We start from the raw sequence: 15,871 nt of genomic DNA, 5'->3' as shown, positions 1-15,871 counted from the left end.
CAGGACTGGGAGCCTGAGGTGCTAATTCTCATAGTCACATATGAAGGGCACAAGTCGCATTATAAAGGAAGAAGTGCAGAGATATTAAACTACCGCTTTCAAATCTCCCACAGAACATCTACTCACACTACAAAAAGCAGGCAAATATAAGTGAATAGAAATTAGGGTGCTTGGTTGCCATAGGGTTAAATTAATGGCTTGATGGAAGGGAGCAAAAATGTGGGCTGTTTGGCAGGAAGCTGGGAGGGAACAAAAACGTGGACCGGCTGGGCTTCCCCGAGGACAGGATTGGGAAAAGCTGCATTAGTAAGACTCACAGGTCCCAAATCTCACAGCTTATAGCTAATTGCTCCATCTCCCATGAGAATCTCATGGGCTGTCAAGGACCAATTATTCAGACTGCCTAACCCCCCCCCCCCCAGCCAGTTTTAAATGACCTCACCTTTTTTGATGGCTCAGTGTTTTTACCAAATACTGCAGGTTTTTAATTACTGCAGCCAGAATGACTGAAGGCTCACTTTCCTTAGCCTAAGTCTCATCTGCAAGACCACTGCTGACTGCCTTTAAGAATATTTACTGAAAAGGGGAAATTTATTATGTTTTCTGGTAAAACCCATTTTCTAGCAGGAGATCGCCTGCAGAAAGAGAACGCTTTAAAAATCAGCTACAATAAGGAACTGCATGCTGCATTCTGCCCACATGGCTGATATTCCAGCTGATATTCTGTAGATCCTGACCATCTATTACATGCATTCATGTGTGCTGCAGATGGATTAAAGAATGCAGTGTCCAGATCATGTTATCATTATCCATTCAAGCAATTTAACTGCAAAAATGCAAAGCGATAATGAAGTTCTTATTAAAGAAAGATCAAAATGTCAGTGAAGTACTAAAGGAAAACAGGAAATTACATTTGACATTTGATGATGGTAATTTGCATCCACAGCATCCCTATAAATGCTGGTTTATAGTCAAGCTGAGCTGCTCTTCAGGAATGCTGAGCTCATAGCGGAACATAGCACAGGGAACCACAGACTCCCCAGTCAAGTGGGTCTCCCCTGTAACCATAGCGCCCTCCCCCCACATCGAGTGCTCCCCACTTAGACTCTGAAGCTTGATCTTACCTCAACGATGTTGTGCATGTGTGGGAGCAGCCGATCCATGCGGACCTCCAGCAGCATGACCAGGGCACGGCAGACATTCTTCCTCACCTCGGATTCCTCATCCCCCGCCAGCGCAAAGAGGTTCTGCTCAACGACAGCAGAAGACGCTCCCAACGCTTGTCACTCATAATCATCAAGCACAACATTACAGCAACCAAGACTTGGTTCAAACAGCCCTTCCCCAGCGGAACAGTCATAGAACAAAATGTCCTTTATGCTTCTAACCCACCAAACACTTCATACAAGGTGATCGATCCGGCATGTAAACTTTGAAGGACTTTGGGACCAGAGAAGATTATTCTCTGGCAGATTATCTACAGCATCCAGAACCATAGCTAAGAGCCACAATAGGCTCTTTACACCCAAAGTACACTGTCAGAAAAAAAGTAGCAATTTGTACCTTTGGGGGTACGATTACTTGTCAGTGGGGCTGTACCCTCAAGGGTCTGTCATACCTAGTTGTAGGTAAATGTACCTTTTAAGGTACAGAAATGGACTCTGAGGAACAATTGTGGGTACACTGATGTTGTTTGTACCCTGGGGAACAAAACTGTACCAGGGCTGCACCCTTTTTCTGACAGTGTAGGACATTTTGTATAAGATGGGTTCTTCACAAGGATTTACGACGTCCCAAGAGAGTGGAACGGAGGGCCCTTTGACTTTCAGACTACGGTTCTGGCACAGAGCAGACTGCATTCACATGCCAGTCAGGCAAAACTGGTTCATAAAGCGCAAGCAATCATTCCCCCTATATTCCAAACAGCAATATGTGTAAATCATGGTACATATTTACTTATAGTGAATCTTGCTCATTAACATTTTGTACTCTGTACTACCATAAACATAGCACAAACATCTGCACAAAGCCGGCTAGTTTGAAGTAAAAAAGATGTTTGCTTTCCTGATTATTCTTGAAAAAGGGCTTAAGTAGTATCAATACTAGGTGAGACCCATAAGGGTACAGGTATATTCAAATAGTATAGTATACTAGGACAAATAAAACTGGGTTAACTGCAGACAGGACTGGCCTAATCAGTCTTATCTTGTATTAGCTACGTATGTCGCTGAACCAGATGAACTGAACACTGCAGACTGACAGCTTTTAAAACTGAGACGCAGACTCCCTCCTGTCTCATATTTGTTTTCTAGTTCTTCCAAAAGGCAGAATGCACAAGTTACAAGCTTACAAGGACGACGCGTTCTGTTTTAGTGCTCCTGCCTATTAATGATTCACCAGGAAACGGAAGGCAAGATCAATGGCTATTGTTATCATCCAAACACTCAAAGGAATTCAGGTGTTATGACCACAGAGCTTTTCCACTCCACACAAACTCCGCAGAGTTTGCAGCCAAGAAATGAGATTTAAAGTACTCCAGAAATTTGTTGCTTTTGGGCAATCCAGACATTTAATCACGTTATAAGCACAAATCCCTAGATTGTCTATGTTACTTTGAGATCGTTAAAAATGCTCAGCCGAGAAAAGACTTCAAACAAATCACACTTTATTCACAATAACAAGGAATAACAAAAGCTTTGAATTTTGAGAAGCACTGGCCGATGTTTCCATCGTTAGGCCTGACTCACCTCGATAAAGGAATCGATGTGGAGCATGAGCGCTTGAGTTCGGCTAATGATGAACTGGTTGACGCAAGCAATGGCATGGGACCTGTAAAACAGCAACAGCGCAGAACTTTACTTCACACAAAAGCAGTGTCTCTAATTTTTCTATATTTTTGGACGCTTGCATCTGACAGTGTGGAGCAAGGTTTCTCAACCCAGTCCTCGGGGACCACCAGACGGTCCACGTTTTTGCTCTCTCCCAATTGGCAGGGAATTGGGAGAGAGCAAAAACATGGACCGTCTGGTGGTCCCCGAGGACCGGGTTGAGAAACCCTGGTGTGGAGCATAGGTGGAGGCAAAGGGACCACCGCGAATTTTCGAAGATGAGCGATACCTAATTTTTGGGCTGCTGTGGTTGAAGAATTGCAGGAATTTGGGGATCATGATGTTAAGGGGTCTGTCAAGGATGTCGCTGTCCAGGATTTCTGCAGAATCCTCACATATTTTCTGCAGGGCCCCAAAAGCACCCTAAAAGAAGAAAATCATAGAAACAATGTTGCTGAAATGCTTCAGCACGAGACGCACAACAGAAATAATGCTGCCCGGTAGGTCACCACAACAACCTCAACCCTACCAACATTACACGTCATGAAACAATCCCCATTGTCTGCATTATTTACAGCAAACATGGGTACAACTGACAGCACACAGCCACACGATGTTTGGTAAATATCTCGCAACAGATCTCAATTCGAGTCAGCAGGTTTTTGTTGTTTTGTTTCGAGATCATAAGGTATAAACCTTATTTATTCCAAATAAAAATTATAAATCTATTGCAGACATGTCAACCAAGTTGGAAGGATTTTTTACCCAGTGAGAATGTGCTATTAAACCAGGTTCTTACAAAATACATACTGCTTTTACACAAAGATGTATATTTTCAGAATAGATACTGATAAAATTGTTAAACATTCATAAAGATTTAAGTGCTCCCCAATGACCTTGGTTACATACTGGTTCCTTCACTATGGTTTTATAACCTTATGAAAGTATAATATACCAACATTTATCTAGGTTTAAGAACCATCTCAGGGTTGTGTGAAATCTACGGACCGCTAACACCACGTTTTGAGTAGTCGGCAGACTGGAGGGGCTTTTAAATATTTAAAAATATTTTTAAATATTGAATTTTTAATATGCCGTACTTTTTTGTACAGATGAGAAATGCAGCCGCCTCCTAATTCCTGAGAGCACGTCTGCCGGCCGCGTTACCTGGCTATGGGCCATAAGCTGTCGCAGAAGCCGGCCAGAGCAAGGTGAGGTTCAGCACAAGTACACACAGGCACCGCGTCGCCATTCATACACGCAGGGTGCAGCCGTGACAAGGCTAACCCTTGTACCTTTTGTAAAGATGATAATTGGTTTTTAATGAGTGCATAAGTAGATATACACAGATACGCAATTAAGGGGAGCCTCGACCTGCGGCTACGCAAGCAGGTTTTGGCTGAAGACTTAGAATCATTAGAACCACCACCACCGGGGGGGGGTTTATTAGCCCGTCACCGTGGCACAGGCATCCTGTGCCGTGTGCTTTAACACACAGCTTCTACTTAAACAGAGGGACCAGAGTTGTCTTAAGCACAAATAGGCTTCAATTTGCCAGCAGTCAGGGTCAAACAGGGCACAGCATTCGAGGAAGGTTACCACCCTCTCTTTAAGGATCATGGTAGCAACGCATGTAACTTGTGGGAACGTCGACGGAGCCCATGAACAATGCTGTCCATCAACCATGTTCTTAAGGGGTCATTAACAAAGGGCCAAAGTGTATGCAGTCATTAATCACGTCTCAAAAACCGCTCACTTGCAGTTCTAAATAAAGCAATAGTGATCATTCTGTAGATGCTTGCTGTCTAGCACCTGCTCTGATCTGCATGACAGCAACCCACCGTACAGCATCACGTCACACCAGAATGCCAGTAAGACCCCCACAGGCCTTGTGGGGCGGGGTCTTTACAGGACATGATCCTTTAACGAACACAACAGTAAATACAAGGTCTTTGGAAATACTGAACTTTACAATTCCCCAAGAATTCATAAGCTGATTTCTCAACAAGACCGATGTTTCAATAATTCTTCTATGACCTCACTGAAGAGCTGGCAAGATGGAACGGTGTTATTAAAGAGTTAATCTTGTTGCCCTGATGACTATGAGGTTACCGATGTATACACATTACATAACAAAAGCCACAAAAGAAATGAAATCAAAAATATTGCGTAATGTTTGAATCAATGTCGAATCCATGTTGGCGTAACTCAGTATAGTTCAATTTTATGAAGCTGCACAAATATTATTTCAAACATTATAGCTACACTAAAATGTCAGACAAGAAAAAGGAAAAAAAAATCGGATTAAAGCGTTACCCTGCACCACATGTATAAACATAGTGAAACCAGTGAGAAGAGAGAGACTAAGAAACACTTATGAATGCGTAAGTCATGGTACATTTTAGTTTATAAAGATTTTTGACCAGTAGAGTATAGGTCCAAATATAACTATATATTAAGCATTACTGATAAGTTCAGAGAACATTTCCATATCCAAAATATGTATACTTTAAAAACAAAGGAAGCTTAAATTAGTTTTTTTGGGAATATTACTATTAAAATCAGCGGATTACTGAAAACACGGAACCCAGAAATCCTACCCTTCCCCTCCCCATTGAGGACTTTTATTCAAACATCACATAAAATATCAACCTTGAAAAATGTTCTGCAAATATCAAGTCACATTCAGGCAGGTTTGACTGCAGCTCTGTTTCGATGCTGGACCGCATGTCCTCAGCACCATTGTGAAGAGCGTAAGGATTGAAGTAGCAAAGCTACAGACCTGCCCCATCAGACAGGCTCCTCAAACACCGGCCCTTTGCATTTCAGCTCCATTTCACACAGCTGCTCATAATTACAATCATCTAAAATTCCAGTGTAGCATTATTTTAGGGCCATGGTTATTCTTTAATCTTAACTTGGAGTGAAATGTATACAACTGATAATATGCAGCAGTTAATTCTTAAATGTGAAAAATTTAAGTGAATTATTGCTTCTGACTATTTATATGGACTCCTCCATTTTTGCAACATTTTGGCAACAATATAGATAGTGGAAAGGTACAGATTCATTTACTCTACAAACAATTATAACCTATTCTTATGAATAACAGGCATTGAAAAATGTATTGACATTAGGCCATCTAAAACACTGATGAAGTACAAAGCTTAAAAAAAATTAGGAAGATTACAAATTACATTAATGAATTTCCACTGCATATTTAAATTCTGCACACATATTGCTCATCTCTTAAATCTTATGGTTTAAATTATGAAGCTATACAGGGAAAAAATATTTTGTGTGCAAATATATTTGTGGGAAGTTGTCAGAGCCGTTTGTTTTCCAAAACCAACATACAAGAAATGGTTCTTATTCAAAGTAAAAGCAAAATGAAGAGAAATGAGTCAGGAGGCACAATATGAGCAGACAAGATGGTTTCAGGAGAATCTTCAGCCTGAGCCTCATTTCAGGACATATCTCCAGCTGGGTCAGTAAGCTACAAGCAGAGGTATATAAATCTCTAACTCCTGACTCAGCTTAAGGACCCAGACATTTGGCAGCAGCATTCAAGAGGTTTTGGTGATCTTCAATTTCCTGGTCTCTCCACAAATAATCTATGGCTTTCAAGGCCAGTCTTTGGCTGAGGCTCCTAAAGACACTCAGAAATTTGTTCTGAAGCCACACAAGCATTGTCTTGACTGCGTGCTTCAGACTGTCATCATGGTGAATATAACAGGGTGAACATCAGCCCTATCACAGGAGACTGGTGAACATCAACCCTATCACAGGAGACTGGTGAATTCAGCCCTAGTCCAAGCCTGTGTGCACTCAGGAGAAGGTTTTCTTCATAAATTTCTTTTGGTCCTGTTCATCTTTACTTCGATCTTGACCAGTTTCCTAATCCCTAATACTAAGAAGCACCACTACAGCAGGAAGCTGTCAGAACAGTTCATTGCATTAGCCAAGTGATGAGCAGTTCCTGGCACTTACTGGATTCCAGTTTGGTTTCTCTTATCAGACCAAAGGACCCTTTGTCTCATAATGCTTTAAGTGCCCTGTGGCAAAGATCAGGCCAGCTTCCATATGTCTGTTACTCAAAGTGGCTTTCTAGCTACTTTACCACAGACACTCAACTGATGGAGTGCCATTGAGATGGTTGTTTGTGCAGTAGATTTCCCATCTTTACAGAGGGACTCTGAAGGTCACTGTCAGTTTTATACCCTATTGTAGATCTATGCATTGACACAATCCCAACATTGTACAGAGTGTTCTTTGATCGTAATGATTTGGTTTTTGCTATACCAAGAACTGTAAGTGCTGAAAAACACAGATTCACAAAACATGTCAACTCAAGCTGAATTGCCGCAAGGGGACTACAGTCAAGGTATAGACACCAGTCTAGATGATCAAAACAAATGGAGCTCAATGTGAAGTGTTACAGTAAAGGGTATGAATACTTAAGTACATGGAAGATTTCAGTGTATTATCAATTTGTCACAATGGCGTTCCATGCATAGAACAGTGGCAAAAGGAATAAATTCCATTCATTCTGAAATGATTATACAACACAACAAAAAGTAAAGGTGTTTGGACACTTTCTAGAAGCACTGAGTTAGAGAAACATATTCCACCAAAAACAAAGCATAACAGCTTGTTCCTACAGTGCAGGCTATACGAGGCATAGTTTGTTTGACCAAAATACAATCCTGGTATCTCTGAAAAATACAAGCCAGATTAAAAAAACACACACACACACCAGCACTCCACTAAAGGCCTCTTGAATGAATTGACCTTATTTCAGAAAGCATGACAGGTGTTGGCCTTTGTTGATTTCATTTGCAAAAGACTTCAGGAAGAAATCTATGTTTTCAATGCCTGCCTCACACATAAAGATACCAAGTTATGCCATGTTGACATCTAATGCCATGACAGCAACTAGAGCCACATTCATGGCCAGAGTATATGGGTTGTAAAGATGCCAACTTGTCATTCTATGCATTAAATTTCAGCACAATTAAGTATTTACGGGATTTTAAAAACCTGCTCCAAAGACAGCTTACACCTTATCTTATGAGAGGATCAGGTCATTCAGGGGTTTGCAGCCTGGTGTCCACAACCCACCCCCCGAGGGGTCCGGCAGAACAGCTGAAGCGGGTCTGCAGAAACGTTTTGGAAAACCCAACGAAAAGGCACTGTGGAAACTATCAAGCTCCATACACAATGCTGAAAAGAGCAAAAAAAAAAAACCCTGAACTAATCGAAAACATAAGGGATACTTATAAGTAAGGAGAATAGTAGGCAGGTCAAGTATTTTTCACTTATCCTGGCAGCCAAGTAAAAGATGACACTTACAGATACTTACATTTCAAAAAAGAAAACAAGCCTTCAAATCAACAGGAACCTGAACCTCTAAAATGTCTGCTTCTCCATGACAACCAAATTTATACAGTATCAGCCTGTGGAGTATCTGCCGCTTATCAATTAAAGCTAAGGGCATCCCAGAAATTAAATTAAATCCCAGACCACTGAGCAGGCAAGTTCTGTGGATTTTCATTTAACTCATTTATGCAATAACTTGCCCTGGGGTCCTAGTCAGAGAATAAAATATTGCAACTTGCATGTGACTTGCATCTTAAGTGGTTAAGGACCCCAGCAGATGTAGAGCTACCACTTGCCTCACACGTGTTGTAGTCTTCAGAATCCAGCAGGGCGCACAGCTTTGGAAGCAGATCCGGCCAGTTCTGCAGTTCTCCCTTCGAGGCGATGGTCGTGATCAAAATACCTACAGAACACGAAAGAGTCCTCTTTCTTCTCTTTTAAATAAAGACAAGTGTAGCTAAGCTCTGAATGATACTGGGGACACCCATCCATGTTATTCCAAGAAGGCAGAGTGGTGTAACAGCCAATAAAGTGCAGCACAAACACAACGCCGAGTCTAGTTCAAAAACCTGTTTTTTAACATTGCCACTTATGCCTTTTTCAACACATTGCTGTCACCATAGCATTTTTAGCGAAGCTCAAGACAAGCTTCTATACAATTTACAAAGACATCATCCCGTTAGCCATGTGCACATTAGCCAAAGACATACCGGTCATAGACGATTTTAAAATAACACCAAGTCAGGCTAAATAAAGGGTAAACTATCAGATATGGGTTTCAAAATTTAGTGTAAAAAAAAAAAAATAAAAAATCACCAAGACGAATTCCTGAACCTAATCTTTCCTGTGAAGGCTGGGGGAGGACAAAACAAAAAAAAACAAAGAAACTGCCGTCTTTTCCGCGACACACGACACGTGTGCACTTACCACGTGAACAGCAGAAGTAGGACAAAGCAAGACTATGTCACTGTACGAATGATTAAGCGTTGTTTACATTTTTCGTATACGCATAAAAATGGAGAGAGATTATAGCACTCACCCACTGTCGCTCGAATGAGAGGGGAGGAGTCACCAATGTTTTGCAGGCATTCGTTCTTGATGAAGTCCGACACGCCATTGGGAAAGTTCTGGTAGTGAGCCTTCACGTTATTCTTCAATATCAGGCCACTCAAAGACCTTGTGGGCTCATCTAAAAGAGGCAAGTCAGCACAATAACCTTAATGCTAAATTAATCATTTAGCTGTTAGCCTGCAGCTAATCAATTCTGTCAAACATCAAAGGCTTCACTCTAGGCTTTCAGATTCTCACCAAGTTCCAGCAGTTTATCCACAGAACACCAAACCAGAACACAGACCATCTGAAGCTTAACCAAAATATTTTCAATTGGCATTATTTGACCATCGCAGATCACCAAGCTCACATTATTCATTTAACACACAAACAAAAAAAATTGCAGGTAGTTTGAAAAGATTGTATTTACAAGCTTACATTTCATTCACAAGCTTCAAAACAGTGAAATAAATTTAGCATATCAAAAATATTAAGAAGTTGACAATGCAGGCATTAACAGTGAGCCATGAAGAGTATATTCAAGGAAAGTCTCACAGGGGACTTATCTTGCTCAATGGTGTAACTAAAACTACCAATATAACATGTCTGATATTAAGTTTAGTAGTTCTTCAGTAATTTGCCTTAGGGATCCATTATCACAGACAAGGTGCAGTAAAGCAGCTAATTACCACAAATGCCTTGTAATTGCTCTTTGTCTTTCCCCATTAATTGCTCTACTGCTCACAGTTTGCTCGAGTACTATGCATGTTTTATTTAATTTGCAGCAATTCAGCATCTGCTTACAACAGTTTTAACATTTCCACAAGCACAGCAGGTATTGATACAGACACAATGTTACAGTCTATAAATAAGAATCTTGCTATTTATTTTGGGATTTGGTAAATCACAGAAATATAAAACCCATTTAGAATCTGACAAATAATGGTTTTGGGAAAAGCATTGCACAGCAGCATTTAACATTAAAGATCCACCAAAATACACCTGTCTTACAAAATGGTGACAGAATTCGGATAAAATTCAAATATTACATTAGCAAATTACTTGGCATTAGTACTTAATGAGAAAAGCTTTCCATTTATTGCAATTATTTTTAACAACCCACTCATACTGCCTGTTCAATAAATCAAGGAATTTACTTAAGATTGAGTGAAGTTTTTGCTGCTCAGCTAGATTTGAAACCAATAAAACACCAGTCGCTTCTTCCCTTTTGGAAAACAATTCTAATCTCTCCAATATTGTTCGTAATCAAAACAAGCAAAAAAAATAAATGAATCAAGAAAGTATATTTAACAACCACCCTTATCTGTTTAAGAGTATTGGGCTAGGGTAAAGAAAGAACATTACAGAATGTGAATTGACTTGTAATGTAAAGAAATACATAGTAACTAGTCATGGGTTTAACCTCAATTATCCTACCTATCTGTGACAACTTGAACATATAGGAAACCAAAGCAGTAAATATTCATAATCACAACATACCATTTTTCATGTAGATAAGTGTGACTTAGTTAAATATTGGACAATCTCCAAGATCTCCAAAGCTTAGTATTTATCATTCTAAAATGTTATCATCAAATTACATAAAGCACAACTAAAAATGAATAAAAATGAGCTATTTCTTCACATAAATAAGAGGGCTCTTCTTGATATGAGTTAAGATAAACTTACTTTCAAACCCACATACTTTGTGATACTGGTGGTAACAGTTTTGCAGACATTTTCACATTTACCTTCGGGAGCAGGCACATTAGTCTAAAGTGACGTACAAATGAGGCTCATTATAAACATTCATGCTGTCAAGGAGTCGACTTGGCATAAGTGCAGCTAGGCTGAGCTTCCAGTGAATTCTGAGTGATAAGCCGTATTGAAGCCAGAGCTACACATGATCTTTCAAACAAATGCAAGAACCTAACAGAACAACTACAGAAGTACCCAGAAAACATTAAGAACATTTGGGTGCACATGTACAAGAATGATCAGGGAAGAAAATAAGGGAAGGAAAATTTTGCTACATACAGGTTTTTATACATCGGATGTCCATTTCTGATATTAAGATTACCATTTAACAATGTGGATATTTCAAAGTTTGTATAAATAGTTTTGGTTTTAAATCATAAAAATATGCACTGCATCACAGTACACATAAGAATAGATTTTCAGAGGTTACCAGTATGACTGAGTAGAGGTGGGCGATATGGCAAAAATCCCATAATTTTTTTCATACAGGATCACAATCCATGATCTAATCATAATTTTTTCATATTGGTTTTTAAGACTATTTTGTAAGTCATAACTGCACAACCAAACAAATTCCCCATTAGCCCTATAAGGTGACAAGACGTAAAACGTAAACATACTCAGCATTACTCTTTTGTGCGTTTCCTTTTGAGGTGCTAAAAACAGATCATTGTCCTGCCATCGGATGCGTGAACTAGAGGTGGGCGATAAATCGATTTTATCGATTAATTCGAATTTACAGTTCAGGACGATGTGTTTTTATGAAAATCGATTTTATTACTTGTTTTACAAAAAGCGGAACTAATGCGACGCACCGTTCTTCACGGGTAAATTAGCGCGCCGCACCCAAACACTGTAGCGAATTCACAAACATGGCAATGGTTCGGTTTTGCGCCATCGGACACAGACCAAACAAGTCTTCGTTGCGAAGTCTGTTTAAAAACGGTTGCAACCAAAGGAAGCAGCACGACAAATTTATTCCAGCACCTAACTAAAGCAGAGGCACGCAGCGGAGTGGGAGAAGTGCAGCTCCCAGCGAAATGAAAATAGCCGCACCACCAGCACAACATCCAAGGTTAAGCAAGCAACCATCCCTGACACGTTTTCGAACTGTGTGGCATATGATTAGAATGGGGCACGGTGGAAGGCGATATCAAACGCTGTCGCGATGTATATTGCAAAAGACATGGTGCCCATGTATACTGTGGAAAACCCGGGATTCATTAACATGCTAAAAGTTTCTAAAAGTGTTTACAATGCCGTGGTCTGCCATCTCACTTACAAGCATCTTTTTTGGCTTGTCAGATTGCACTTTTACTCTAAAGTAAAAAAAAAAAAAACAGTTAAAACTTTAAATCGAAAATCGGATTTATTGTGGAAAGAATCGGAGATTCTATTTTTATCGCCCAGCTCTAGCGTGAACCATATCTTTGCAAATTTCGCAAATAACTGTTTGGTAATATGCGATTTGTTTACCAAAACCAACATGGAGCAGTGTCAAAATCTTTTTGGGGACAAACTCCTCCACATTGTACCTGCAGCTACATTGCCAAATAGGGAACATGTTGCATGTTTCGCATCACATGTTGGGACAAGGGAGCAAAAGGGAAAGAGGAAGAAATCCAAAACACTACTTCGAAATGGATTTGACTGACAACTTTAAAACAACTTTAGTGTGATAAAGCCATATAACTGCAATCTCTTCATAAGAGTAGATCACGCAGATATTTTAATTGTTCACAATCTAATATCATGATATCGCACACCCCTACAACGGGATGATTGCAATATTAATATCAACATTGCATATTATTAACATGCAACGGTCACATTGCAAGGACTGAGACAGCTGGGAGATCAGGCATGGGTGGTATCTCATTCTCCATACATTCATACCATCCAAACATTCAGCAGCATATAATATTTTAATAGCAACATTATTTTGTAATGCAGTTCCATTACTTTTAAATCATGGTCCTAAGATTTGCCAAGCATGGGGTGGGGGGGTGGGGGGGGGAGACATTGTCATGGGAAACAAACGCAAGTCACTTAACAGTTAATATTAACCTAATACAAACAAAACAAAACACAAACACTAGTGCATTCTTTGAATAAGCCCTGCAGTTTTGCAGTATTCTTCCTTATGGTGTTTTCCAGGAAGTGACTAATTAGATTTGCTGTATTAAATGACCCTCTGTTGCCACCTCGTCTCGAAAGGATGGCATTGAAAATATTGAAGGTAGCTGTTGGGCTACTTTGAGTTTCCACAAGGCTGATACCTCAATAGTTTGTAGTTTCAAGCCATGTGCCCCAGGCTAAGTGCAGCATGTGACAGACCTTACGATGTGTGCAACTGATGTAATTTAGGTGGCCGCTGAAAATTTAATAGATCGGGCTTTGGATTGAGCTAAGGCAGACAAAAGCAATCATTTAAAAAAATGCCTGGATCAGTCCCGAATCCAATCTTCAATACTGGCTTGGAACATCACTGTTTTGACCTCCTTTCTTGCTTTGTAAATAGCACAATATTAATCTTAAAAAAACATGTTGCAAATTTTGAATTATTCACAGTATTATGCAGCCCTAGTTACCAAAAATACTGACAAAGTAATACCGTTTTCCAAATTAAAACACACCCTATGCAATGGCACGCACCAGTCGAAATTCTCATCTAATTGTGTAAACAGACCCCAATCTACTACTGATGAGTAAGCTATGTGCTCATGGTTTTGTGTGCATGCAGTTTTTGGCCATCAACAGGCCAACTACAAAGAATACTGTACTGAAAAAAGATATACACAGAGATGGAATGGTATGTAAATTTTATTGCGATTATAGTGACCAAAATTATCCCGGTTATCAGTATCGCGGTATTGTTCAAATTTGCTGAACATGTTCCCAAACGAATTAGCCAATCAGGTTTTACACAGAAAACCAAAAATGAAATTGGAAGCACACTGCACTTTTTGGTTGCATAAAGATTAAAATAATGACAATAATGTAAAATAATGCCAAAACCTTAGACAGGGCTCCGAAAATCTGTCAAGTGCGACTAATTTTTATTAATACTGTATTTGCTGCAGCTACAGAGCTAAATATACATTAATAATCTAATAAAACATGTTGGTTATACTATCAAGCTAAAGAGATTTTTTAATAATAATAACACATCTTGTGTCATGACAAGTGCGTGACAACAGAGTGCCCCCCCCCCACCCCGCGTAGCATTTTAGCGTCAAGCGAAAGCTTCTTCTATAAGTATCTGGGAGGAGCAGCACCAGATTGTCTGAACTTTTTAAGTTTTAAAATAATTAAGTTTATTTTAAGTTAATTTTATTTTTTATTTGTGCTGTGATTCAAATAAAGACAAACATTTACCTGCACCTTTATTCCTGTTTACGATCATTTACATAACTATAAATGCATATGGAAAATGATAAAAAGGGAACCCATAAAATGTATTATTGTGGCACTAAACGTGCTGTGAAAAATTTGGGTGCATCTAAATGAAAATATTAGGCGCGCCGGTGCAACCAATGCAAAAAGTTAGTCTAGAACCCTGTTATGCAAACATAAGAAAACCATATGAAATGTGCATTACCATTAGGGATGTTAACCGATGACCGTTTGACCGGTGGTTGACCGTATCAACGTTAACCGGTCAAAGTTGTCGGTAGTCGGTTAAAAAAAAAAAGTGGATATCTAAATTAGGCTATTATAGACAGTGGACTATACGCTACTACAGTTAGCCATCTCATTCCTCATCTTTTTGTGTTAAGTGAACAAATTATCCCTCACACTCAATTTTTCATAACTCGCCTGTTTGTACTTAATAAACCAATAAAAACATTTGGCGCGAGGTCACAGCGTTTGGGTTCGCGCGCTCACAAGGTTTGCGAAATTTAACTTTAACTTGTTTTTCGTTAATTTATTTTCCAAGAATAACTAATGGCCAAACCGTTGTGTTATGTTTTAATAATTAGCACCCTTAACACCTGTCTGTGAGCTGTTTGTTGGCTACAGTATTCTCATTCATAGATTCTAATAATTTTTCGTTTATTAAATGTTATTCTTAAGAATAGCTGTAGGTTTTTGTCTGTTATGGTTTAGGAGATGTTGCCCTTAACAGAAGTTGACACTTGTCTTTTTGAAAAATAAAAAAATAATATTAATTATACAACAGAGTTGTCCTGTCCGTTATTAGAAGGCACACAGTGAGTTAGACCTGCCTTGGCCGGTGCGTCTTTTACGCATTCTGAAGGTGCCTGTTTTATCCATTGGTTTTATCATGTTGCAGTCTATTAGGCAACATTCCGCATAAGATGGGCTTAGATTTGGAAATACATTACATCTACATTTCAGTGGTAACCGATAAGGTGATGATGATCATCATCTTTCTTTATTATGGTTAGCACTACCTCAACTAAAGCGGCGTCTCTTCGGAGCTGTCATTTTCTTAAATGAGCCGTGGCAATGTTTCAAATGAGCTTCTAACCTAGACAAACGCCTTTATTTTCAAAGCGATCACCTTGTACCCAAACCATTTGAAACTAAGGAGCCATTTGTCCTACGATTACATACAACAAGCTCTTCGGCGCCGCGTTTGCGGGACTCATGTTTCGCGGTGTAGGGGATTTTAAAAAAGTGACGTGAGTGGCAGTGTGTGTGTGTGTGTGCGGGAGGCAGAGCGGCAGAGAGATGCGACAGAGTTGCGAAATTGCAGGCGCGGCTCGAAATGGCTGTTATTTCAAATAGCGTACCATATTTTAAACTAATCGGTTAACCGGTTTCAACCGGCTACTGAGGCTCGGTGGTCGGTCAAGAAATTTTTTAGTTTTCGCCATCCCTAATTACCA

General features: G+C 39.6%; 1 protein-coding gene across 2 annotated transcripts in view; it reads right to left on the bottom strand.

Moving 5' to 3' along the window:
* Positions 1-15,871, bottom strand: part of tnpo1 (transportin 1) — a 41,870-nt gene that overhangs the window by 18,007 nt on the left and 7,992 nt on the right. For both annotated transcript variants that reach the window (XR_011992375.1, XM_072714417.1), the window contains exons 4-8: positions 9,247-9,396; positions 8,504-8,610; positions 3,118-3,251; positions 2,748-2,829; positions 1,125-1,247 (exon numbers count right to left, since the gene is read on the bottom strand). Coding sequence is in view for 1 of the 2 variants with exons in the window: in XM_072714417.1 (XP_072570518.1) it covers positions 1,125-1,247; positions 2,748-2,829; positions 3,118-3,251; positions 8,504-8,610; positions 9,247-9,396 (596 nt within the window). In the remaining variant the exon portion in view is untranslated. The remainder of the gene's footprint in view (positions 1-1,124; positions 1,248-2,747; positions 2,830-3,117; positions 3,252-8,503; positions 8,611-9,246; positions 9,397-15,871) is intronic.

This window comes from Paramormyrops kingsleyae, chromosome 7 (genome assembly GCF_048594095.1).
Source record: "Paramormyrops kingsleyae isolate MSU_618 chromosome 7, PKINGS_0.4, whole genome shotgun sequence".
NCBI classification, from domain to species: Eukaryota; Metazoa; Chordata; class Actinopteri; order Osteoglossiformes; family Mormyridae; genus Paramormyrops; species Paramormyrops kingsleyae.
The sequence above is the reverse complement of the archived record's forward strand: the minus strand, read 5'-3'. Positions and strand labels throughout refer to the sequence as shown.